Below are 27,681 nucleotides of genomic sequence, written 5' to 3'. Positions count from 1 at the left end.
TACAAGCAATGGAAGACTTTTCTGCTTTCCTTCTGGGCCAAGCCAATATGGTGCAAGTGCAATGAATGGTATCTTATTTGTACTTTCTTATCCTATATAATAAAGAGGTAATATGCAAATTGACCATCAATCCAACACACAAGATGGCTGCCACAAGATGGCCAGCAGGGGAGGGCAGTTGGGGGTGATCAGGCCTGCAGGGGAGGGCACCTAGGGGTGACCAGGCCTGCAGTGGAGGACAGTTAGGGGCAAACAGGCTGGTAGGGGAGTGTTTAGGGGGTAATCTGTCTGGCAGGCAGAAGTGGTTAGGGGCAATCAGGCAGACAGGCGAGTGATTGGGAGCTAGCAGTCCTGGATTGCAAGAGGGATCCCAGATTGGAGAGGATCCAGGCTGGGCTCACACACACACACACACACACACACACCCATGCACAAATTTCGTGCACTGGGCCTCTAGTTATGAATAAAAACATTTAATAAGATTAAAAAAATCCATTTGAATTTTCGTTTGTGAAATGCCTGGTTTTCTATAGGAATGTTTGGATTGTTTTTTTGTATTCTGGATATGAGTCCTTGTCAATTACATATATTATGTACATGTATTCTGTGACTTCCACTCTTACATCTTTTCAAACTAGTTCTTAATTTTAATGTAGATTATCACTCTTTTCCATAATAATAATGTTTAAGATTATATATTATGGAAAAGAGTGATAAATCTACATTAAAATTAAGAACTAGTTTGAAAAGATGTAAGAGTGGAAGTCACAGAATTATAGATTTAGGTCTATAATTATAGATTTATGTCTATAATTCCCTTGGAACTCATTTTTGTATAGTGTAAAAAAAGATTAGTTTTATTTTTTTAAATAAAGATACTCATTTTTCTCACAACCATTTATTGAGTAGACTCTTTTCCCACTAAGTTCCATTTTTACCTGATTGTGGGTTTTCAATTGTGATCTATTATTGTATTCAGTATACCATGAGCTCTAACATCTCACTATCTTCATTTCTACACTTTATAATTAACCTTGTTTCTGAGAGAGCAGGTCCTTGTACTTAAACTGACTGGTTATTCTTAATGCTTTGTATTTCTGTATTAATTTTGATAACAATTTATCATGGCATACACACATAAAAACTGTCAGTATTTTGATCAGCTTTGTTTGAATCTATAGTTCAATATGGGCAAAACTGCTATTTTTCAATACTGATGTATCTAATCCATGACTATGATAAAAAGCATCTCTATTAAGATGTAAAATAACTCTATAGTCTTCTCTGTAAAAGCTTTACATCTTCTATTAGATTATTAAATATTTCAATAATTTTTATGCTACTGTAACAGGTAATTTAAAAAATATATATTTTCAGCATGTTTGTGGCTGGTATTAAGAAATACAATCCTATATAATAAAAGCCTAATATGCTAAGTGTCTGGTCATCCAATCAACCAAAGTGTGATATGCTACTGATTATGCTAAGGGCACTCAACCGCTCCCTATAACATGCACTGACCACCATGGGGCAGACACTTCAACGGGTAGGTTAGCTTGCTGTTGGGGTCCAGCCGATTGGGACTCAGTGAGACATGCTGGACGTGCCCTGAAACCTTCCCAGGGTCCCTCCCTCCCTGGCCCCGATCATGCTCTGGTGGGGTCCCTTGGCCTGGCCTGCACCCTCTCACAATCAGGGACTCCTCAGGGGATGCTGGAGAGCTGTTTTCAGCCCAATCTCACAGGCCAGGCAGAGAAACCCACTGGTGCACAAATACATGCACCGGGCCTCTAGTTGATAATATTTGTATACTGATTTTTGTATCAGATTTTAACCTCATAACTTATTTGTGTACATCCAATATGTTTCTAATGTCATACTTTATGCCATTTCCTCTCACTTGAAATACTACATTTTTTGGAGTAACTCACATTTCTATTCCCAATAAAATGATAAAAGCAGTGTAATTTCTACCAGAAAAATGCATATGTGCGCATAAACATAATTTTATGTAACTATCATAGAATCCACTATTCCCATTCTGCAAAGTAGAGACCAGATTAAAAATTAAAACACAAAGTACACTCAGGTCTTAAGTATTTATTTACAAAGTTCTTACTAATACAACTGCTTTTAAAATATAGCAATAAAGTGGTACATACATGGTATAGAAAAATATCTATATAGTCAGTTAAACTATTAAGAAGATAACCAAGAACTGTTAAATGACTATTAAATGTTTGTAGTAATCCCTAAACAGGAAATAAAAATTAATTTATTTGTAAGTACTTGATTATTTTGTATTGCTGACTATAAAAAAAAACTATTGTGAAAAATAATATCAAGGTTTGAAAAATATTTTACAACAGCAAATAAATGTATTTCAATTTTACATTTTATATGGGATGACAATAAAAAGTTGACCATACACATATCCATGTAATATTTGACAGCAGATTAATAAAACTAATGCCAGTTTTAGAGTTATTTCATAAAGAGTATAAACAATTTTTACTACAATTTCCCCATGGTCACCCTTCAAAATAAAACCCCACACACTATCAAATTAAATCAAGATTTGATAGTGGCTAAAAATTACCATAAATATAGGCTCTGAAGCAACTACAAGTATACACCAATATCATGTTAGTGCAAAATATACATTATTTTTTTAATCTTTCTGCTCTTATCTCAATTTGCAAAAGTATTTTTGAAACAATCTCCTTTAACTATTATTCTTTTTAATAAGGGCAAATATTTTTAAATCCGCATGCTAGATCTTAAAGACACTTGAGAATAAATTAAACTGCAAATGGAGCCGTTAACTTCTTCAAACAGCACATGTGAAACAAGACCCCACTATTTAATCAGTTATCTATGCAAGTTTTTACTATAATTAAGTACTGTGATATCACCTAATTTCTGCACAAATTGAGATACACAAATATGTATTTCCAAAATTCATTCATGGGCACTATACAAAGAAATCCACAGGAATATTTGGCATCCACCAATAAATTTATTTACTGTATGTGTCAGGTTGCAGCACTACTGGTATCATGAATAACTTAAGATATTGGTCTTCAAATGAAGGATTCAAGCAAAGAGAAAAATTACGTCAAAATCAATATAATCTTTTAATAAATTAACTTGGAAAATGTAAGAAGTTAACCTTACTCTTTCAAGAAGAAAATCAACTGGCATAGTTTAGTGTTATCTATCTTCTTTCTGGATTTCACCAAGTGCTTATGACAAGTACCATATAAGTCAGTTCCTTATTTGTATATGAGGTGTTAAGTTTCTATAAATTAAGATTTTTTAAGCTTCATATCAAATGAGTTGTAGATCTACTTAAAGTATGACTTCTTCTTTCAAAGAAGGAAGGAAGGGTGACAAGGGAAGGCGATGGGATACCCTGCAAAGATAAGACAAATATTTTATACTTACATTTTTTCTTTTTAAAATTTGTAACATACAGTTATGCATCATGTATATCATTTTTACATTTCACAAAATACCATAACAATTTAAAGACATCTAAAAATTCTAAACTCTGTAAATAAGCAAAAGAATTTAAAACTGAAGGGAAGGAAACTTCAGCATTTTTAAAACAAAACAAATGGATTCACCAGTTAGCTACATATCAACTCACTGGAATAGATACTGGCTTACTGCTAGTAGTGGTACCTAACTTCTATGAGATATTAATGAATCAGTGTTTCAGGTTATTAAAAAAATTACAAATTAGTAAACAAGTTTTGAGGTAAAAAGACAAACCCTAGTGGTTTCTTCTTAATTTAATCATAAAGCAAAATTAAGAGAAATTATTTTATGACAAATAAAATTTTCTAAAATTGAAAGTCATATACTCCTAAAGAGGTTTTGGATTATGTATACAACCTATATTTATATATGTATGTTTGTGATTTTGCTCCATATAAAAATTGAACCCTAGCTGGTTTGGCTCAGTGGACAGAGCGTAGACCTACTGACTGAAGGGTCCTGGGTTTGATTCTGGTCAAGGGCACATGCCTGGATTATGGGTTCAATCCCTGGTAAGGGGCATGCAGGAAGTAGCCAATTGATGGTTCTTTCTTATCATTGTTTCTATCTCTTTCTCCCTCTCCCTTCCTCTCTGAAATCAATAAAAATATATTTTAAAAATAAAATAAATTGAGCAAAACAACAGCACTTTTGTTAATAGAGATTATTCAGTTACTAAGCTGTCTAAATTTGTTTCAGAGGTCAAAGCTAAATTTCTTGTAAGAGCTTTTAACAATAACAAATAGGTATTCATAATACCAAAAACAAAAAACAAAAAAAAAACAACAACAAACAAACAGTGAGTATAAATCAAAATGAATTACAAAGAAAATTAGTGTTTTATTTTAGCATATATGAAAGGCTATGTCTAACTAGCCAACTATGTTCTCACCTACAAGATAGCAAAATGAAGTGTTTAAAGAGTTGTGTTGATCAAGTATTACTCTTCAAGTGATAACAAAGCAATTTGAGTAGAAAGTAAAAAAATTTTGATTTGCTACACTAAAAGCATAAATTTTATAAAATGCCATAAATGTAAGATTAAGAATCAGATTTGGAACATGAATCCACTTTACATGGCAATTGTTATTATTCTTTAAAATGTTCACTTTCATAAATAAGAAAATTTCTAATAGTACTTTTTTTTCTGAGCTTGAGCATAATTACCTTAAAAAAATATTTTTATGTGCCAATCTGCATTAAGCAATTATAAAATTGTGAATTCAAAAGTCCCCACCCACCTAATAAGTAATTCAGTGGAATAAGAATACTTCCTTTTTCCCCAAATACAATTTTCAAACAGCTAATAAGCTCACATTAAACTTGAGGCTTGTTTCCATTACTGGTTGGTATTATCTCTTAATTCTTCACAAATACCAAAGATGACTTGGATAGAACTTTTTTTGAAATTTGAAAAATCAATATTTTCTTTCAGTGTCTCTGAGAAACTAACTCGTGAGGCAGAATGACGTACAGATGGGAACCAGGAGTTTTGAGAGCGCCCACCAGTAGAGTATGAGCACTGAGCATAAATATGCTTAGAAAATCCAATTGTACTGCTTGTGGAAACTGAATGGATAATCTGTTAGAACAGAAATAAGCAATGGAGAAAAAGACATGAATGTCTGAAAGATATTTTAGGTACTTCTTATTTATATTTATATTGTCTATATAAAAGTGACAAAACCACAAATAATATAACTTAACTTACTAAAAAAGTTTCTATAAAATCCAGTTACTTTCATTTGAAAAGCAATGTTTGTAACAGTTACTATAGGAAATAAACAAGGGACAGTTCTTTGGCCTTCAGAAAGCTTATAATCTATTTCAATAAGTAAATGCTATTTTTTGCCATTTTTAATATATTTTTCATTTCATTTAATATTTTTATTAAATTTCTATGCATGTTTACATTATCAGCTAAGTATTGGAAATTTAACCTTGATCAAATACCTTTATAAACATGCTCTGCCCTAGCTGGATGGCTTGGTTGTTTAGAGCACCCTTCTGCACACCAAAAAGTTGTGGGTTCAATACTCAGTCAGGGCATATAACCTAGGTTTTGAGTTTGATCCCCAGTTGGGGCACGGGGCAGCTACAGAAAGCAAAACAATGATGTGTTTTCTTTCACATTGGTGTTTTCTCTATCTCTAAAGTCAATAAAAACATATCCTCAGGATTAGAGGATTTAAAAAAAAAATCCATATAGACATGCTCAGAGTCAGCAGTAACTCTTTGATGTATTAACTAAAGTCTTAAATAGCTTTTTTAAAAATTTTTACTTGAGGGTATTATAGATGTGCTACATTATTCACCATTGCCCACCCTACCTGCTTCCTGCCCCAACACAAGCCTATACACTTTGATGTCTGTGTCCATGGACTATGCATATCTACGTATATATATGATATAAAAGCCCAGCAACCGGAACAGTGGAACCCCTAGAACGATTGGTGGCTATGATGCACACTGCACTGCGGCAGCCAGCAAGCCTGATTTGGGCCCGGACCAGTCCCCAACACCCTAATCAAGGGCAGGGCCAGCTGCCAACCACTGTGGTCCTTCCCCACAGCTGGCCCCATCCCCGATCAGCCCCAACACCCCAATCAGAGGCAGGGCTGATCAGCCAATCACCCACGACCCCTCCCCCCACCAGCCTGGCCCTATGGGCCTCCATCAGGGCAGCCGGCCTGACTTCCCCCACCCCCCGTGCACAAATTCGTGCAACTGGCCTCTAGCATATGTATATAAGTTCTTTAGTCATTCTCTGCTCACCACTCCCAATGCCCTTCTCTCTGAGATCCCTGTCTGTGCCATGCTTTCATGCCTCTGGGGTGATTTTGTTCATCAGTTTATTTTGTACATTAGATTCCAAAGACTGTATAAATTTTATATAATAAACGGTAACCATTTATAAAACACTAGAGTAGCCTTGGGGGTGACTACTCACCATAAATTGCCCAATTAGGGATTTATTATTTGTTACAGCACCCCTTTTGGTTCACAAGATCCAAGTCCAGAGTTCAAGAAAGGTATTAATGGCGCAAGAAACAGCCCATTTAAAGCCTCTAGGTGGATTAGCTTAGAGTTTTTTAAGGAAAGCAAGAAAGCCAATGTGGCTGAAATAGGGGGTGTGTGTGGCAAGGAGAGACATGCATTAAAGGAAAGGGTGGAGGAACAGAGTATGCCTGCCTTGGAGAGGTCTGAGAGTCTAAGGATGGGGGGAGATAAATGAGGGCTGGGAACAACATGGGTTCTCTCTAGCAGCCATGGGTAGGGTGAAAGAGGATGGGATGAAGGAAGCAAAATAAAAATAAAAAAATACTAGAGCTCACACTGTGTGCCAAGGACTGATCAAAGCACTTTGCGTAAATTAACTTATTTAATCCATACAACTGCTACTTTAGATTCATTTTACAGATAGTGAAATTGAAACAGAGAGCTTTAAAAATGTATCAAAAGCCATAGAGCTAGTAAATAGCAGAGTTGGGATATGATCATGAGTTCTAGAGTTCATGCTCTTAGCTACTACTCAAAATGCCTCTCATATAATCACATCATATAAGAAAATGTGTGTGTGTACTTAGTCCTTACAATAATGCCATAAAGTACTGTTATTAATCTCTTTTCCCTCATCTGCAAAAAAGTGGAGACAAGAGAACAAGAAACTTGCTAAAGGACACATAATTGAGTAACAGTCACTTGCTTTTATTAACTTTAGTAGGTTAATAATTTTATAATCATACATCACTCATATATCTAATGACAACAATAAATGTTAGAAATGTCCTTAATATTTATTGTCTAACTAGAGGCCCAGTGCACGAAATTTCTGCACAGGAGGGGTAGTCCCCTCAGCCCAGCCTGCACCCTCTCCAATCCGGGACCTCTCAGAGCATGTCTGACTACTGGTTTAGGACCAATCCCTGGGACATCTCTCTAACAATCCTGGACTGCTGGCTCCTAATTGCTCACCAGCCTGTCTGCCTGATCACCCTAACTGCCCCCTGCCAGCCTGAATGCCCTCAATGCCTCTACATGCTGGCCTGGTTGCCCTTAACTGCTCCCTCTCCCACCGGCCTGATCACCCCTTACTTCCCCCTTCCCCCCAGCTGGTCTGGTTGCCCCCAACTACACCTCCCCTCCTGGCTTGGTCACCCATAACTGCCTCCCCCCTCCAGCCTGGTTGCCCCTCATGGTCCCCTCTGCTGGCCTGATCGCCCCCATGCAGCCTGCTTGTTCAGTCATATGGTCATCCTTCACTAACCACCTGCCAACATGGTTTTAGGCAGCCATCTTATGGGGGTGTAATGGTCAATTTGCATAGTACCTCTTTATTATATAGGATACTTCAGACACCATTGGGAATTTGTATTTTTCAGAACACATTTAAAAATATACATATGAACTCAGAACACATATCATCCTTTGAAGTCTACAGTTTCAGAAATTATATTCTTCTCATCACAGAAACAGTAAAAAGAATAAAACTCAGTCTATGTTATAACACTGCTGAGACCCATGTGTATAAACAGAACCATTGCTATTTATGTTAGTAAAGTGAGAGGCCAGATTGAAACACGCTTTTTTCTTTAGAGTAGGGGTGTCGAACTCAATCAGAGAAGGGGCCAAAATCTAAAATCCAGCCTAAATCGCGGGCCGAATGGTTTACTGAACAGTCATAAACTGTCATTGTGATGGAAACGCAGCAGAGTGCAGTGATGACAGCGCGGTGCGGGCCACATTGCAAGGCCTGGCGGGACGGATTTGGCCCGCGGGCCTTGTGTTTGACACATGTGCTTTAGAGACTTTAGAACATGTCTCAATATGAATAAAATTTATTAAATAAACTACATATTAAGTTTGTCTCTATAAACTACTTATTAAGTATGTCTCTATCTCTAGTTCATTAAAGTGATGTTTTCTCAGTTATCTTTACCTAACGAAATATGTTAGAAGTTAAGAAGTATTAAAAAAAAAAAAAAGGAGATCAGATTTCCATCTTTAAAATTGGCAAATACCATACCAACTTCCATAAGTGGGAATAAGTCATTAGTCCATCAAATCAAAGTCACTTACTGCTAATGATGATGTGCTAGACATACGACTCATTACGTGCTTGTCATTGCTAAGAGGACTTCTTCCCTCCACTGAACTTTGGGATGTCATAAGAGCCCTTCGTAGAACTCTTCTGGGAGTTTTGGAGAAAGAGAATGCTCTTGTAACCTAGAATTTTAAGAAGTTACAATTAAGCCTAGAGAAGTTTAATATAACTAATCAGAACAATTATACATAAACAAAGCTAAATACACATCAAAAGTTTTTGTACAAATAGTATTATCATAGATTTAGAATCTCTTCGGACAAAACACTGAGAAAATGTAGTACAGTAATAGTCCTCACTTAACACTGTGGTCCTCAATATGTTCTACAACTTCAAGTGAAATGACATATAATAAAACCAATTTTATCAGAGGCTAATTGATATAAACAAGAGTTAATTTCCTATAGCATTCTCATCAACATTATAATGAAACAATGCTGAACATTATTTAAAGACCTGCTGTATACTCTCATTCTTAGAACAGGACAGTCAAATGGGAGAAAAAAAGTACAAGGATAAACTTGGCATGGGAGACAAGAAACGTGGCTTTTTGGTGTCCGATTCCACTAAAATTTAGTTGTGAGATCTTTAACCCAAAGCCACTTGAACCTCAATTTCCTTTTTGAAGAAGTGAAGGAGTTAATCTGACTCCCCATTTAACATATTTATTTACCATATATCAAACATGCTAACCGTGGGAGATATAAAGATGACTAAAAAAAGTACAAAGCTTCCCTTCAAAAGCAAAAACCTGTAAATCTAGCAATAGACTATGGCTGCAAATTTCACCTAGACTATTAATATATCTTCTTTTCTATTTTAAAAAGGCTCAATATTCTTATGTAGTCCTCAGTAAGGTAAACAGGGAAGTTATCTCTGACAAGGTAAGTAGGAAAGTTATATCCAGCGTTATACTGTGTGGTCAGGGTCTCTGTCGTGTGCCCCTTGCTGAACAATATCTGAGGAGATATTCAAGATGAATGCACACAAACCCACATCTACAACACCATCAATACATTTCTACTGAAGTAGAGTTCATAGAAGTATCACTATAAAAAGAATATGAAGGTAACAGGTTGTTATAATTACTGTGCCAAAGAATTCACTAAACTAAAACTATTATCTCTGTGGGCCATTTGCTAAGCCCTCAAACTAACTTTGTTTTATAGACTACCTTTACACTGCTGTTTCTGGCAATATTTTAATGTAGTCTAAAAAATACTTTTTGGAGGTGTGTTAAATAATAATGCCAGGGGACTCACCCTTTTTGAAGTCTTTTTTATTGCTCTAGATGCTCTACTCAATGTACTATCCATATCTTTTGTATTTACTTCAAAGGTTTCTGGATCAGCAGTGTAAATAAGATTTTCCTGTTCAAAAAATAAACATTTTTATTATTTTTTAAATAAAATTTTAGAAATATACAACTGTTTTTTAAAATATCAAACCTTTAAGTTCTTATCTTCATATGGGAGTATATATAAAAGAAGCTACTCAAGGTTTATGACATACTTGACATCATTTCTATTCTAAAACGTATTAATTGAAGGATAGTGAAAAACAAATACTCAGTAAATAAAAAAATCCATTGCAAGGACAATGGAGACCAAACCAACTGGAAATCCTATGTAATAAAGATGAATATGCAAATTGACCGAACGGCAAAATGACTGGTCACTATGATGCACACTGCCTATAAGGGGTCAGACGTTCAATGCAGGGGCTGCCCCCTGGTGGTCAATGTGCTTCCACAAGGGGAGTGCTGCTCAGCCAGAAACCAGGCTCACAGTTGGCAAGTGTAGCAGTGGTGGCCTCTCCTGCTTCTGCAGCAGCATTAAATATGTCTGACTGACTGCTTATGCCCACTCCTCATGAACCTAAGCCATCAATCAGATACCCCTTGAGGGTTCCTGAACCGAGAGAGGGTATAGGCCAGGCTGAGGAGGCCCTCCCCATCCACAAGTGCATGAATTTTGTGCACCAAGCCTCTAGTATATATATAAAATCTTACTAGCAATCCTAAAACTAGTAAGTTAGAAATTTAGCATAATTTATGTTTAAGAATAATGTTTGCTATAAAATCAGTATCACAAAAATTAATTTAATTAGAAAAGCCAAATCCACCCTGCTTTCTCTATCAGAAAAAAAGACCCTCTCTTTTCAACTTGATCTACTTGCTAAATGACTCAGTTGCTAAATCTAATCATACTCAGGTAATTTACAATTATCAGTATCTTTTAAAAACAATTTTTTTTCCTGATTTTTTTTAATCACATCATAAAATGTTTGGGGGAGAATTTTAAATAAAAATTATAAATAATAAAGTTATTTTATTTTGGTATATTCTTAAGTAGTTCCTACCCATAAATACTTTATGTACAAAACGGAATCATAGTTTTCTTTAAAATAGGTTTTATTTGTTCCTTATAAGGCTATTCCTAGATTTATACTAAAATTTTCTTTTTTTTTTTTTTTAATATATTATGTTGTACAAGAGGAAGAGAATAAGGTTAGAAACATCGATGGAAGAGCATCGATTTGCCTTTGCAACCCCCACCGGGTTATGCCGCAACAAGGTTTTAATGCCCTTGACCGGAATCGAACCCGGGTCCCTTCAGTCCCCAAGCCGACGCTCTATCCATTGAGCTAAACCGGTCCCGGCTATACTAAAATTTTCTAAATGTATACCAAATCTTACTGGAAAGGGGGCAAGGATCTTCTTTATTTCCTACTTTCTAGTTGGTTACTGCTGGCAAAGATGAAAACTATTGATATGTATGCATTTATATTTATTTGGCTACTTAATTCTTTATAAGTGCTAGTAGTTTTCAATTGGTTCTTGCCAATTATGTAGACAATCATGTGAAAAATAACTCTGAATAGTTAACATCTCTTGCCAATCCATGAAAAACAAAGCACTCAGGACTATGATTTAAGGTCTGGCTAACTCTGAGCCTCTCAACATCCCCACTCACATACTCCTTCCAGCTTTTGCATTATTAAGATTTCCTACACACAGGAGATGGGACCACATTTCCTAAAATGCTGTACATATGGCATCATAAACTTTAGTTTTATGAACTTAATTTTGTTTTCATTTCATTCAATTTTTAAGTTTAATTTCATTTCAATTTGATTTCATCCAATGAATAATATAATGAAAATCTATCTCATAGTAAGTTTACATGGTCCTAGACATAGACACAAATTCAGAAAAAGTTTTGATACAGAACCATTTTCTTCCATTATGTCTCATTTTTAAACTATACGGTAATGTACCAATCATTACTCTGAATTGGTCAACAAGAGACATTGTTTTATAACTGATAGCTAAAAAAATCCAATCAAATTGTCAAAAAGCATTTGGAAATATTAAGAGAATTAATTTAATAAAAATGATGGGTTACAAAATTTACATACATACATCAAATATTTACCCATATAGAAAAACAACAAAAACAGCTAAACTTACTTATGATAGTATCTAGTATCATTGTGTCCCCTTCCTTAGTCTGTGCCACAGGGATTTCCTCAAACTTTGTAATCATGTTTATAGCTTAGAGTCTGATTTGGTCAAATTAAAATGATACCAATAACAGGCATTTATGTTAACAACTTACTATGAATGGCTAATAACCAGCAGAATAATAATAATTTTAAATAGAAATTATATTAACTCCAGCATAAATATTATTGGCTCAGAAGCAAAAACTCTTCTTGAATATGTTATATCTTCAATCTATTCCTCATGTATTTAGAAATTCTAGTTTCATAATATTGAATATTATTAATATTGAATGAATACTGTCATTAATAAATAATGATAAAAGTACTGAATGGTAGCATAAGACAATTAATTATCAAGTTACTTCTAAGCTATTCAAATTGGGGGAGGGGAATGTATCACTGCTTAAACTCGTTACTACCCTAGAAATATACTTTTGACATTAGAGGTTAGAGATCTATAATGGCTTCAGCAAAGCCACCACCCAACCTCAGGTGATACATAAGCCTAAGAGTACAGTGTGGACAACGAAATTAAAGGTTACATGTTGGCGAGAGACTAAAAAGAAATACCTAAGTATTCTGAGAAAAGAATTTTCAACAAATTAAAACTTTAACCTTTAAATTTGGAATAATAGAATATGTTATGGGACATGAGAAGAAAAACTATGGAGAGTTTTAATCCAGAATAAGAATACCCAGAATCTAATGTTAACTTTATGCTCTTACCCTTAGTTTTCACTTGTAAAATAATGGTATTAGATTGCATGTTCTTTCAGCCTGAAATTTTTAATTCTCTTTTTAAATTTAAATTCTTCATTGTTTAAAGTATTATATAAGTTTCCCTGAAAATTTGAATTCTTAAGGCATTTACAAATGGGCATGACAAATGAAATAAGTCTAGAATAAAATAGTTATACTCATTTTACTCTTAATTATTTGAGCTCCAATTATTTAGGGCCCCAATGGATACATAATAAATAGAACAGAAACTATTGATTCAAAGAATCAGATATTTTTATTGCTTACATCTTTTGTACACACACACACACCCAAATATTTAAAAGTACTTTCTCTTCAGCATGGCAAATGTTCTCAAATGGTAACACACTGACTCGGGACTTTTTAAAAATTTACTCTCTGCAGTATTTTAAATGTAAGAAATATCTCAACTGAAGTCAATATGTGAATTTATAGACATATTTCTTAGTAACAAAATGTGACAACTTGAAAAACATTCTCTTTAAGACAGTATAAATCAGTACATAGTTAAATGTTTGCTGCCATCTTGTGGCTAATTTTACTTTATGAAATTTGTTTCATTAGTTGTTTATATACAAACTAGAGGCCTGGTGCACGAAATTCATGCATGGGAGATGGGTATCCCTTCAGCCCAGTCTGCATCCTCTTGCAATCCGGTACCCTTCAGGGGATGTTGGGCCGAAACATGTAGCTGGACATTCCTCTCACAATCTGGGATGCTGCATGCACCAGTGACCATACATTTCATACAGGTGAAAGGCATCTTGCTGTTGTATGGGTAGCCACATTTTTTTTGCCCTGATATAAAGTAGTACATAACATGACCTTTCTAAGGGAGTAGTACCATTTTCCCCATTTTATGGGTGGAAAAATTGAAGCAATAAAAGTTAATTGGCTTTGTCACACAGTTGTGTCAGAATCAGGGCTGACCACAAAATGTGCAAGCCAGAGTCCAAGCATGTTATTGCTGTATCATCTTGTTTTTTCAGTGTTAGAGTAGCCTTGACATGTTTTAATTTTTAAATCTAAGACACTGCTCCTCTAGGCCTAGCTGACAATCAGGGCAATCTGTGGGGCAACCGACAGGGAGGGTGATCAGGAGGGGCCTCTGCTGGCGCCTGCTTTGGCTGGCAGCCTGGCAATGCCCAATGGCTGGTCCTGACTCCCTATTGTAGCTGCTGGTCATCTGACCCCTGGTACTGCATGTCACAGCGACTGTTCATTCTGCTGTTCAATCGATTTGCATATTAGAGGCCTGATACACGGATTTGTGCACTGGTGTGGTCCCTTGGCCTGGCCTGTGGCCTCTAGCATCTGGGACACCTGGGGAGATGTCAGATAGCCGGTTTCAGCCTGATCCCCACAGGCCTGATGCAGACAGGAGGGAGCAGATCCTGTGAGTTGAGTGTCTGTCCCCCATGGTCAGTGTGCGTCAAAGTGACTGGTCGACTGGTCATTCGGTCGCTTAGGCTTTTATATATACTAAAGGCCCAATGCACGAAATTTGTGCATAGGTAGGGTTCCTAGGTCTGCCGGCAATCAAGGCCAATCAGGGCCTTCCAGCTGCCAACCGGGGCCTTCCTTTGTTCTGTGCCGCCCCTTGGTGATCAGCACACATCATAGTGAGCAAACTACTGGTTTCCCAGTCAATCTCCCGAAGGGGACATATTACATTTTAGCCTTTTATATATACTAGAGGCCTGGTGCACAAAATTACGTGCACTTTGGGGGTGGGAGGATTCCTTAGCCGGGCCTGCACCCTCTTGCAGTCCAGGAGCCCTCAGGGGATGTCCAACTGCTAACTTAGACCCACTCCCTAAGGGAGCAGTTGGACATCCTTAACACTGCCTCGGAGGCAGGAGAGGCTCCCACCATTTGCCAGCTGTGCGTCCAGCTTCTGGCTGAGTGGAGCTCCCCTGTAAGAGTGCACTGACCACCAGGGGGCAACTCCTGGTGCATTGAGCATCTTCCCCCTGGTGGTCAGTGTGCGTCATAGCGACCGATCACTCTGCCATTCAGTGGATTTGCATATTTATTATATAGGATAGATAGATTCTAGGATTATTAGCTATCTTGCAGCTGGTAATTCAATAGATTTCAAGAAAATTTTTCCATTAACTGTTAATGCTTCAGTTTTATAGTTATAAATTTAAAAAGGACTGCTTAACCCATCTACTCTGACATCTTGATAAATGAAGGAGTAATTTCTAAAAATAGGCAAGCACTATAAAGCAAGGATACGTATTTTATATGAATACCTAGACCTAAGAAAAAAAATTCTTCCATATAATGAGTGATTTTGTAAACTCTGTAATAAAAACTGTCTCCATCATTTTTCTAGCCAACATTGTTTTATGCATTAACATTGCATTACTTCTATAAACCATTTTGTGAAACAAACATCCTTTATTTGCAACATATTTTTGGCCTATAGAAATGTTCAAAAGCAAAAAATAGTTTATTTACTGTTCTAAACATTTAGATAGGGCTTTCTAGGCATGTATTATCTACTTTATAAACAATAATAATTATACCTCAATATCTTTCATAAGAAGACTTAACTATGATAAAATAAACATTTTTCTGTCACAGGAATGTCCAAGCAATATCAGTTACAGTACTTCTGTACTGAAAAGGGTCATCTATCAATACATTATCTTCATATCATTTGTATGTGTTTTATAATTTGAGAACATATGCCATGTTGAAGAGAAGGTATTTTTAAATATATATACAAAAGATGCAAAAGACAAAAAAAATCTGATTCTTTGAAACAGCAGTTTCTGTCCTTCTAATATATATTCATTGGTGCCCTAAATAATTGGAGCTTAAATAATTAAGAGTAGAATAAGTATAATTATTTTATTCTAGACTAATTTCATTTGTCATACCCATTTGTAAATGAATTAAGAATTAAAATTTTTAGGCTGAAATAACATTTAATCTATTATCATTATTTTACATGTGAAAACTAAGGCCAAGAGCATAAAGCTAACATTAGATTCCAGGTATCCTTATTCTTGTAACTTTCCATAGTTTTTCTCATTATGGATGTGATGTCTCATTTTCTGTTATTTCAAATTTAAAGATTAAAGTTTTAATTTGTTAAAAAAAAAATTTTCTTAGAATACTTAGGTATGTATCTTTGGTCTCTTTCCAACTTGTAACCTTTAATTGTGTTGTCCATACTCTTAAGGCTCATACATCACCTGAAGTCAGATGGTAGTTTTGCTGAAACCATTAGATTTTTTTAATCTCCAATATGAAAAATAATTCTATTAACAAATGAATTTTTTAAATTAACATGTTATTTGTGCAAAAATGATGGTCTATATCTATTGCATGTCTCACCATTAATCATGAAGAAAGTAAATTACCTTTTATAAGACCTACATTTTATCCAAGAGCTACTATAGGCTACCTGAATTCTGATAGTTGTTTAACTTTAATAATTTGAATTTCTCATGTATCTTTACATTAGTCTATATAGGGTGAAAATAATCACATATTCTATATGTATTTATTCACAATTCACATTTGATTTAAGAGGTTGTACTGAGAAAACTGGATTGGCTACATGCCTGATAGGAAACACAACTTGCTTTATCTCATTATTGCTAGCAGTTAGATAAGGGAACAGCAGAACAGAATACCCTCTATTTTATAAGAGCCAGGCCTGAGAGCTTCCATGAAAATCACAGGGTACAAGTCCCAAAAGTCTCACCCAATCAGAGCCAGAGAAGCTATAAGGTTAAAAGGGCCTTTCCATATAAAACTGATGTTTATGTATCTATACTTTTAAAATATCTTTTCCAAAACAATTTATTAAGCCAGCTTTCCTTAATACACACAAAACTAAAACTCTCTTATAATCACAATTAGCAATTAACAAGTTATTAGAAATCTACAGCTTTAGCTTGAATGTACTGCCATGGAGCTTTAACTCTTCATAATAGACTAGAGGCCTGGTACATGAAAATTGATGCACTGGAGGGGGGATTCCACATCCCAGCCTGGGAGCCTTCAGGGGCAGAAGGTGACCTAGCAATCAGGGGAAGGCAACGCCCCATGACACTTCTGCTGTTGCCACTGCCAACAGTGCAAGTCTCAGCCGCCCGGTTACCTGCGCCTCGGGCAGCTCTGGGCAACTAGGAAGCCACCATCCAAAACTTGCCTGCACCTCGGGCTGGCCTTGGGGAGCTAGGGGGCTGAGGAGCTTGGGTGCTGTGGGCACCACCATCTTTGAAGGCAGGGCAGTCAATTAGCATGTTCCCTCCTTATTGGCTGTGGGCACCGCCATCTTTCCAACAGTGTGAGGGTCAATTAGCATATTGGGATTAAGAACTTACAGCATCCGCTTTACAAATGGTGTTGGCAACATGTCGACATAGCATCTTGAGCCAGTTTTCTTTTGGAAGTTCCTCTGAAGTCATCTGGAAACTGAGCAGTACATTTGCCTGCTCTGTTGGTGGCCTCACGAGCAAAGCAAAAGCATTATGGCAATCTAGGGTTCCAGAATTAAAAACAATATGTGTTATTCTTGGAAAATGATAGATTTATGCAAGTTTAGTTACCTCAGATCAACAACATTCCAATGAAATGAATGATCTTTTCTCCACCCTTCCCACTCCCTCTATTTTTAATTGGACAAAAATTATCACTGTTTTACAGTGAAACATAAGAAAGAACTGTAACAGTACCATATAAAGAACCAACAATAATAATTTGACACTACATAAACAGTATTTTCCATATTTAATATTTTATATGATGGAGTTTTAAACAATTAGAATGTATAATTACTTAGTAGCCTAGAATTTGAATTTTAAAATGAAATGGCATTGTAAGAATAATTTAAAAACTCAACCTATTTAAATCAAGTTTAAAGAAATAAAATTTTCAAATATTAAAATTGTTACAAAATGTTTTTTAGAATCTAGTTTAAACAATGAAGTCTTCCATTATTAGAATCCAAAAATATGGAAATATTTAAAATAAATGTAATACATAACCCATAATTCAAATTTGACAATAAAGATAGCAATATAAATTACTATTTAAATTTTCTTTAATTGTTTTTATTAACTCAAAGCCTTTCACATGAGAGGATGGGATCATTAATGGAACCAGCTTACATTGTAAAAACCATGCCTAACACTCAAAATATGACCATAAAGATATATCACTGGTGCCAGTTAAATGATACTATTTTAAGTAAGTATAAACTTTTGGCAATTTCAGGCCTTCAGAGATACCTCCCTTACACTATCAAAGTTGAGGAAGGCCGAAACCGGTTTGGCTCAATGGATACAGCGTCGGCTTGGGGACTGAAGGGTCCCGGGTTCGATTCCGGTCAAAGGCATGTACCTTGGTTGCAGGCATATCCACAGTAGGGGGTGTGCAAGAGGCAGCTGATCGATGACACTCTCTCATCGATGTTTCTAACTCTCTATCTCTCTCCCTTCCTCTCCGTACAAAATCAATAAAATATATTAAAAAAAAAAAAACGTTGAGGGAGAAGGCTTCCCTTAATACACATGTAACTCCATCCTAAGACTACCACAGTTACTTAGGATGTATTTACTCATGCACATCATTCCTGGTCATTTCCTAACTGTATCCTTAAGAATGCTGCCAATGGCAACAAGGATACAGAGTACAGATGATTTCTTTTGGATTCTGAAGAAATAAAATATTTTCGTGTGGGAACAGGCTAGATTAGGGTACATTGCACTTTCGTTTAAAATAAATAAATAAGGGAGTTAAACAAATCCACAATGAGTATGAACTATTTTTATTTAACAAAAGTTTATCCAATAAGCATACCTTCTGTCTCTCTTATGTCCAGCACTTTCTTAATTTGAGATAGAGGCATTAGATGAATATGCTTAAGAGAAGCTGGGGGTCGGGTCTGGCCATGAGGACTCCTAAAAGTGCCAATAACTTTGTGGCGTTTCCTTGCTATCTGATTATAGGAAAACAAGTCATTATAAGTAATATGAATAAAAACAAAGACAAAATACTTAAAAATAAAATGCACTAATCACATAAATATATATGCAGCTCATCCAACTATTAGTCATTCCAGAATTACGATGGGATAAGAAGCTATGTAAAAAATTCATACATGTACTTATATAACAGATATGCTCATGTTTATCTAAGAGTTCAAAGGTCAGGAAATTTTAGATTTACACAAAAAATCCTAGAGGTATGAAAAAACTTAGAAGCATTGTAAGAACTAATAGGATCAAAGAACTGAGGAATTTTCTTGAGTTAGGAAGGAAAATAGTTACTCTGGGACCTCTATATTAGGTATAAAAGATAACTGATATCAGTTTAAGAGCAGAATTCATAATTATCTCAGATCCTGGGAATAAATAACACAGAAATAGTTCTGCCTCTCATATTTTCATACCATCAAGAAAGGGGACAGTTAAAAAGGTAACTGAACAATAAATTAAACAAATGGTACAAATTATAAATTCAAGGTGCTACTTAAGACATAATTTTACCTAAACTGGGGATTCCTGCAAAAGAAAGAGGTAAATAAAATAACATTGGAAAAACCAGGGGCAAAATCAGAAAGGAGGACCCTGTAATTCATGAGGTACTTGAGTTCTGTGAATTTTATAAGGACTTTAAATTTATTGTTTTCATTTCCATGAAAGCCTGGTATGTTATTTAGCTTTTTTTAAAAGAACATCTCTTTTGAGGTAATAATCATCAACTGGAAGACATCCACACAAAATGTCTTAGATTAGGTTACTCAATGAATTGAGGTTAACTGGTCACCATCATGAATATGACAAAGTACGGCTAAAAAGCATATCTACTTAAGTGTTAGTTAATTAGAAAAGACGAAAAGGCCGTCAGTACATATTCATACTAAAGCAAAGTATGACTCAGACCTACATAAAATATTAAGTTAATTTACCTTAATGTAGTGAAAATAAGCAAAAACAAATATTTTCACTAATATTTAAATATACATTAAATTAAATTATACATTAAATTAATCAGAATAAATATAATTTTAAGGTTTTTTTTAAAAAGGAAAAGCAATGACAAGTGTTAATACTTTTTGTTGTTGTTGATCATCACTGGGGGATATTTTTCCATTGATTTTTAGATAAAGTGGAAGGAAGGAGAAGAGAGAGAGAGAAACATTGATACCGTCAATTGGTTGCCTTCTACTTATGCTCCAACCCCGAGGAGATCAAGCCTGCAACCAAGGTATGTACCCTTGACAGGAATTGAACCTAGACCCTTCAGTCCGAGGGTCCACGCTCTACCCACTGAACAAAACTACCTAGGGCGCAAGTATTAATATTAATGACATATATGCTAGTACACAAAGGTAAAAATCTCAAAACAAATAAAATACAAAAAGTGTATTCTTAAATACTAAATTAATTTAGTTTCAGTAAAACATCAACTGCCATATTTAAGAGAAGTCAATATAGATTTTATCCATTTTAATTGTTTCTAACTTTTATCTTATTCTTCATTCCATATTTGCTAGGAGGTTTGGTTATCTGTTTGTGAATTTGGTTTTTCGGTTTATTAATTTTAGAGGGAGCAGGGAAGAAGCCAGAGAGGGGAGGGAGGGAGGAAGAGAGAGAAGGAAACATTATTTTGTTGTTCCACTTATTTATGCATTCATTAGTTGATTCTTTTATGTGCCCTGATTGGGGAGGGGGCGTGATAGAGGGGGGAAGAAGAATGGTGTCAAACCACAACCTGGGCACATTGAGACAATTTAACCACAGAGCTATCTGGTCAGGACTGTTTGGTGTTTTTTTCAAACAAGCTAAAGAATGAGAGTTTAGAATTATAAATCTTATAACTCCAAATTTAATGTTAGAAATAGTACTGTTTCAATCACTATGATTCTGAGAGAGGAAAGCTAAGAGAGAGTAGAATAAAAAGTCACTGGTGAATGAAATGAGAGGCTAGGGTATTACATAACCGACTGGAAACTACAGGGAATGACAAATGGCAAGAATTAAAGTGGAAGGTGAGTCAATGAGCCAATTATAGAATACTTCAAGGAATTTGAAGGGGATGTAAGATCAAAATATTAAAGTTAACTATAATACAACTCTCTCAGGATTTAGGGAATAAAATCCAGAATGGGTTAGTTGGGAAGTAAAGATAACCTAACCAATTAGATGAATGGAGCCATTGGCCAAGGGATTTCAATAGGGAAAATCCTTTAAAAAAAAAAAAAAAAAAAAAGGACTTTACTAGGACCTAACAAAGAACTGAGCAACTAAGAACAGACAGTAAAATTCCATGATAATGCGGTAAAATATGATTTATCTGCCTCATGATTTTTTATTATAACTTTCTCAGTTCTGGTTATGGTCAGTTGTGTATAGTATTTTCAGTGTCGTTATTTTGTGTTTTGTAACATTCTTGAACAAATGAAAATATTATTTTTCACTAATCTCACAACAAAACTCTGCATTTAGCACAAGTGAACTTTTGGTGACTGGGCATGATTTATTCTCTAACAGTTTTCTGTGTTTTATAACAATATACATGATACAAGAGCACAACACTAGAAGACATGTAAAAAAAGGAAAAAAGGAAGAGATACATACATACTTTTTTTTTTTTTTTTTTTTTTTTTTTTAAGGAAACCCATCAAATCACTTTAATGAAAGCAACAGGTAGATACCAAATAACAGAAATGTCTTCTGGTGAATTAATATCTGTTATATCAAAATGAGTAGCTTTATCTCCTGAGACAAAGGAAAATACACTCCTTTATATCCCACATTAGGCTATTTTAATGTTTGAAAGTACACTATTAATAGAATGAAAGAAAAGAGTTGAAAAAGCACCCCTAGCTGGTTTGGCTCAGTGGCTAGAGTATCAGCCTACAAACTGAAGGATCCTGGGTTCGATTCCAGTCAAGGGCACATGCTAGGGTTGTGGGCTCAACCCCCAGTAGGGGACATGCAGGAGGCAGCCAATCAATGATTCTCCCTCTCCCTTTCTCTCTGAAATCAATAAAAATATGTTAAAAAAAAAAAAAGAAAAAAGCACACAAATATAATTCAGTTTGTCTATAAGAATAATATGGGAGAAAAAAATTTAACTTAGATGAGGATTTTAGAATCAATGCACATCATGTGATATAATGACCACTCATTTAACCCTGATGACTTAAGGAGAACAGGAAACCATAATTCATGATATTACACAATCAATTTATCTCTTTTCAACAAAATACTGATTTCTTTACTTAAATTTCAAAGTAAACTCATAGCTAGTATCTCATACATCTCTTATAAATATACATAGAAATAAGATGTTCCGCCAAAACCGGTTTGGCTCAATGGATAGAGCATCGGCCTGTGGACGGACTAAAAGGTCCCAGGTTCGATTCCGGTTGCATATACCTTGGTTGCAGGCATATCCCCAGTGGGGGGTATGCAAGAGGCAGCTGATCGATGTTTCTCTCTCATCGATGTTTCTAACTCTCTCTCTTCCTCTTTGTAAAAAAATCAATAAAATATATTTTAAAAAAAGAAAAAGAGAAGAAATAAGATGTTCCTAAAATTCTTTGACTTAGGCATTTATTTGTATGGAAATAAACTAAATTTTTATTCTGACTTAAATTTGAAGTCATGAAAATTTATCATACTTCTTAATATTAGGTCTTCTAAAAGCATTTCATTAAGAAAAAGTATTAAATCAACAACCAGTCTTATTTAAAAAGTGTGATAATTTAATTTTAGTTAAACTTACTTATAATACTTTAATCAAAGCTTGGTTTTAAACATTCCAGGAAGTCATATAAATCAGTATTATATTATATTAAGTACAACTTTACCTCCAGGCAGTCATTGAAGAGAAAGAGGGTTACTTGTTCTCCTCTGTCACAGGGGTGCTCGCCTAGAGAAATTGTTTCAACTCGTTGGATTAAGCTTCGGTGAGAAGATAAAAGATTAGCCTGTGTAGATTGAGAATATAAATAGATCATTTGGGATCAAAGACTTTTTTAAGTTGTAATTTAAAAGAAAGTGGTGCCAAGATTCTATAATAAAAATTATAGAATCTAAATAACAAGAAAGAGAAAATAAATTTATAATTATCAAAGATGAATACTTACTGGGCACCCATCTACTTCATAAACAACATCAAAAATTTGCTTTTGCGCTTCAGTTTTTCTCTTATCCTCATTAATATGCCTGAAAAATTAATAAGGTTATTTTTAAAATTTTAAAAGCTTAGTGGAACTTAGTTGGTCCCTGGTTAAAAAAACAAAAACAATAACCCACCCAGCAGGGCTCAGTGGTTGTGCATCAACTTATGAAAGAGGAGGTCATGCTTTGATTCTCAGTCAGGGTACATGCCCAAGGTTGCAGGCTAGAACCCCATGTGGGGAGTGCAGGAGGCAGCTGATCAATGAATCTCTCTCATCACTGATGTTCTATCCCCCCCTTCCTCTCTGAAATCAATAAAAACATAGTTTTTAAAAAACTCAAAATAAGAAACTTTAAGTTTTAAAAAGAGTAGACAAAAAATTTGAATATACATATCACAAAGAAGATAATATGAATGGCAAATAAGCACATGAAAAAATGCTAACCATCATTTGACATTAAGCAATATGCAAGTTAAACCTAAAATAAGATATTTCACTATACATCTATTAGAATTTCACAAATTAAAATGACTACTCATACTGAGCATTGGTAAAAACTTAAAGCCACAGTGTTCAACATACACTGTTGGTGGGAATGCAAAGTAATACAATCACTTTGGAAACAGTTGGGTGAAATTTTTTAAAACTTATATGACCTAGCCATTCCTACTTCTAGGTATTTTTTATCTAGAAGAAATGAAAGTATATGTCCATATAAAAATGTATTCACAGATGTTCATAGCTGCTTTGTTATAGACAGACACTGAAAACAATAAAAATATCCACCAACAGATGAACTAATAAATGTAGTATACTCATACAACAGAAAACAATAAAAGAAAATGAACTATTGATATAAGCAACAATAAGGACTAATCTAAAAATAATTATGCTGAATAAAAAAAAGCCTGACTAAAATATAGGCAATTTATTTAGATAAAATCCTAGAAAATGCAAATTATACTAATAAAAATAAGAATAGTTGTTGCCTCAGAATGGGCCGGAGAGGGAGGAAAAGGGATTACTATCAAAGGCTATGAATAAACTTAGCAGAAATGTTCCTTAACTTGATCGTGGTGATGGTTTAATGGAAATATATATATATTTCGTGGTGATGGTTTAATGGAAATATATATATATATTTAAAATATATATATATTTAAAATTTTTTTTAAAAAAAACCTTTTTATTAAATGTGTATAATTTGCTAAGAAAAATGTACTGAAAACTATTAAAACAGATCTATAACAAATTAATGTTTATAAGATAAGTATATGTAATGAATGGTGTTAGAATCCAATTTTAGGGTTTTGTGTGTTTTGCTTAAATGGCAAGGATTAATTGGTGCTCTCTTATTATTTCCTTTATCTTACAGATTATAGTTGTTTCAATCAACCACAATATTAGTAAGCTCTTAATCCCTATGCTAAATATTCAAGAATCCTAAGAATTCAAGTGTGGTTAAATTCTGTGAGGTTTACAAATCAGTATCACAACTCAACATTAAAACTGCAGCTTCTTTAGTTCAATATCTATTGAAAACCTATGAGCAAGCAATTTAGGGTAGTGATATATTAGAAAGATCTGTAAATTCTGAGGAAGCTTAAATAAAATGTTAAAAAAGAAATCTTAATCACCAGTCATCAATTTGGCTCATTATTCCTAAAGCAGCCTACTTTACATTTCTCCAAAGGAGGCAACAGGTCAAATGACAAGTCTACTCCCTAGTTAGGTTACTTTATAATCTTTGTTTACCAAAATACATTATATGTAAATACTAAATAGCATATGCTATCATCACTAAACAGGCAAATAGGCCAAGTAACAACCTCTCAGCTTTTCTCTTTTGGGAAAATACGTTAACACTGACTGCCTACTTCAAAGAGTGGCTGAAAGAATCAAGGTAAGTAATGACAGAATTTGTTAAACCATGAAGTGTTTAAAAAACTATTATCCTGGCTGATAAACATATAAAATATGAATGTAAGAAAAAAAAAAAAAAAAAAGCATGCCTAAAACTATCCATAGCAACAGAAACTCTTTAATTTAAGCATTTTACTGCTGAGCTCTCACTCTTACAGCTAGTAAAGTTCCTTGCTAAGCATGCCTTTGCAAGTTTGTTTTTTTTTTTAATATGTTTTTTTCTTATTGTTACTTTTATTTTTTGTAGAGAGACAGAGAGAAACATCAGCTGGCTCCTGCATGACCCCTACTAAGGATCAAGCCCATAACCCAGGCAAGTGCCTTGTCTGGGAATTGAAACAGTAACCTCTCAATGCATGGGATGACAACCAACCAACTGAGCAACACTGGCCAGGGTATTTTCAAGTGTTTTAAGAAACTGCTAGTGGCCCAGTGCACAAAATTCATGCACATTAAAAGGGAATTAGAGGAACTATTTTAATATTGTCGTTTGCCCTTTCTCTATAATACAAGTGTCATAGATGAAAGAAAATTAGTCAAATGTGTATGAAAATTGAAAATGTCCCTCCAGTAAGATTCTCGGGCGTGCCACGAGACTGAGCAATTGCCACCCACCCACACATACCTCGAAATCTCACGAGACTTAGACCCAGCCAGCCCCATCCCCGTCAATCCCTGCAGGGCAAAGGGCACAGCCTCAGGTCTGCCCCCTCCCCCGACAAGTGCCAGGAGGGGGGTGGGGGGAAGACAGCCTCAGGTCCCCCATCAAGCCCCGAGGGGCAGGGAGTAAGGTCTCAGGTCCCATGGTAGAGCCTCAGGTCCCCTAGACCTGGCACAAGGGTATGAGGGTGTGAGGGCATGATGACCATTTGCCTATTAGCTCTTTATTATATAGGATTTCAGATTGAAACACCTCATGAAATCTCAGAAATATTTTAATTAAATCTATTAAATATGTTGATATGTAAAGTCTAAAGAGTTGAAGTGCCCTCACCCTCCATGAGTCAAAGCAATACCAACACAGTTTTAAGTTCTGATCATAATAGTCAGGAAAGATCATTTCTGATCAGAACTATGTCTACAAGTTTAACAATCAAGGCCCCAAGGCAATTTCACTGAGTTTACACTTTTCATACATCTTCAACCAACCCCAATAATTTAATTCCTTAAAATTCAAGGTAAGAAGCCAAAAGCCAAATGTAAAGTGAAAAAAATATTATAAATCTTTTTTATTTCACCATGGTCAAATTCCCAAGTTACATTTGGGCAATTTATATGAATATGAACACAAAGAACAAGCTATGATTAGAGAAAATGACTATTAGTAAATTATAACATTTTCAAATTTGTAAACCACTGTTACGCTCTGTACATATTAGTTTAATACCCTAAGAAATGTTTTTGATTAATCAATGTATTCTTATAATACTTTCTCATCATTTTAATGTGTAACTACAGTATTAGAAAAATAACAACCAATATTTGTTATTTTTCTCTCCATTTATGATTGTTCTATCAATCAATTCTATTCTAAATCCAAGGAACAATTAAAACATTGAAATAATGCACTTACGTCATTACTTCCTTCAGTGATCCAATAGCTTTTTCTAGAGTGTCTTTGTCAGGATTTTCTTCAGCTGTATGTTTCTTAAGATCTGTAATGATAAAATGTTTATTCCATGATTAACAAAAATTCAATGGTTTTCCATCTAAGATTTAATTTAAAAAAAAAAAACACCATCCATCTTAACAGACATAGACTAATAATTATTTAAAGATAATATCCAACCTTTACCTTAAGAGCTCTCTTCCTACACATTTGTTAAGATTCCCACATTTTTTTCTTATCTACTAAACTTTCAGAATAATATGTGACCCATTATTTCACAGCTATCTCAATTTCCTTCTAGTAAAGTTTGAGAACTGCTAGATTCCTTAAACTCCCTCCATGAATGAAAACACTTGGTCCTCATTATATAGCTGTATTTCACACTGGAGTCCATGAGTCCATCACAGAGAGCCTTTGATGTCCTTAGAGCAGGTTTTGTTCAACTTAGAGTTCATGAGATGCCTAAGCCTTGATTGTTCATACCCAGGTTGCTCATAATGTTCCATATGCTGTATTCACCTAATGATTCCCTAGTACTACACCCACTTTATCTTTAAAATGGATTGATAGAAGAAAATCTTAGAAATCATGTTCATTTTATTTACTTATTTTTTTAAAATCAAGTTCATTTTAGTCATGACACCATTTAATGGATTTCTATTAAGTATTAATGAAGATAAGCAAAAAAAAAATTACACTGCTTTGATTGCACATATATTCTCTTTATAATCTATAAAATATGACAGCCTTCAAAGGCTAGAAAATAATTTTATATGTTAGTAATTCTAAACTACATTAGATAAAACAAAAATTATCATTTTTTCTAGTTACTATTATAATTCATGTTAACTAGAATATTTAAAGAAAAAAATAGATTAAATAGTAAAAAAAATCAGCTTCCTTGCCAGCTACACATACTACTGTACTTAAGGTTTGAGAATCAAAATGCTTTTTTACAGACTTATTCCTATTAGTAACGTAATTTTCATACATAAATTTTAAAAATAATGTAAAAATTGACACTATCCTAAAAATATTCACTACTTAAGAATAAGCTAAATGTAAAGGCATAGC

The 27,681-nt window shown here is 34.6% G+C and overlaps 1 protein-coding gene across 14 annotated transcripts in view; it reads right to left on the bottom strand.

The window, feature by feature from the left end:
• Positions 1–2,080: 2,080 nt before the first annotated feature.
• ECT2 (epithelial cell transforming 2) overlaps positions 2,081–27,681 on the bottom strand; it is a 56,709-nt gene continuing 31,108 nt past the window's right edge. For 9 of the 14 annotated variants that reach the window (XM_045583679.1, XM_045583684.1, XM_036446178.2 and 6 more), the window contains 9 exons: positions 26,572–26,653; positions 23,040–23,118; positions 22,761–22,880; positions 18,740–18,878; positions 17,263–17,417; positions 9,910–10,017; positions 8,623–8,769; positions 4,860–5,125; positions 2,081–3,415 (listed from right to left, as the gene is read on the bottom strand). In XM_045583679.1, the coding sequence (XP_045439635.1) occupies positions 4,883–5,125; positions 8,623–8,769; positions 9,910–10,017; positions 17,263–17,417; positions 18,740–18,878; positions 22,761–22,880; positions 23,040–23,118; positions 26,572–26,653 (1,073 nt within the window). In that variant the 3' untranslated portion in view covers positions 2,081–3,415; positions 4,860–4,882. The remainder of the gene's footprint in view (positions 3,416–4,859; positions 5,126–8,622; positions 8,770–9,909; positions 10,018–17,262; positions 17,418–18,739; positions 18,879–22,760; positions 22,881–23,039; positions 23,119–26,571; positions 26,654–27,681) is intronic. The other 5 variants (XM_045583686.1, XM_036446182.2, XM_036446183.2 and 2 more) reach the window with 1 other exon arrangement.

Source organism: Pipistrellus kuhlii, unplaced genomic scaffold, assembly GCF_014108245.1.
Source record: "Pipistrellus kuhlii isolate mPipKuh1 unplaced genomic scaffold, mPipKuh1.p scaffold_m20_p_2, whole genome shotgun sequence".
In the NCBI taxonomy this organism is placed as follows: Eukaryota; Metazoa; Chordata; class Mammalia; order Chiroptera; family Vespertilionidae; genus Pipistrellus; species Pipistrellus kuhlii.
This window is presented reverse-complemented; position numbering and strand designations above follow the sequence as displayed.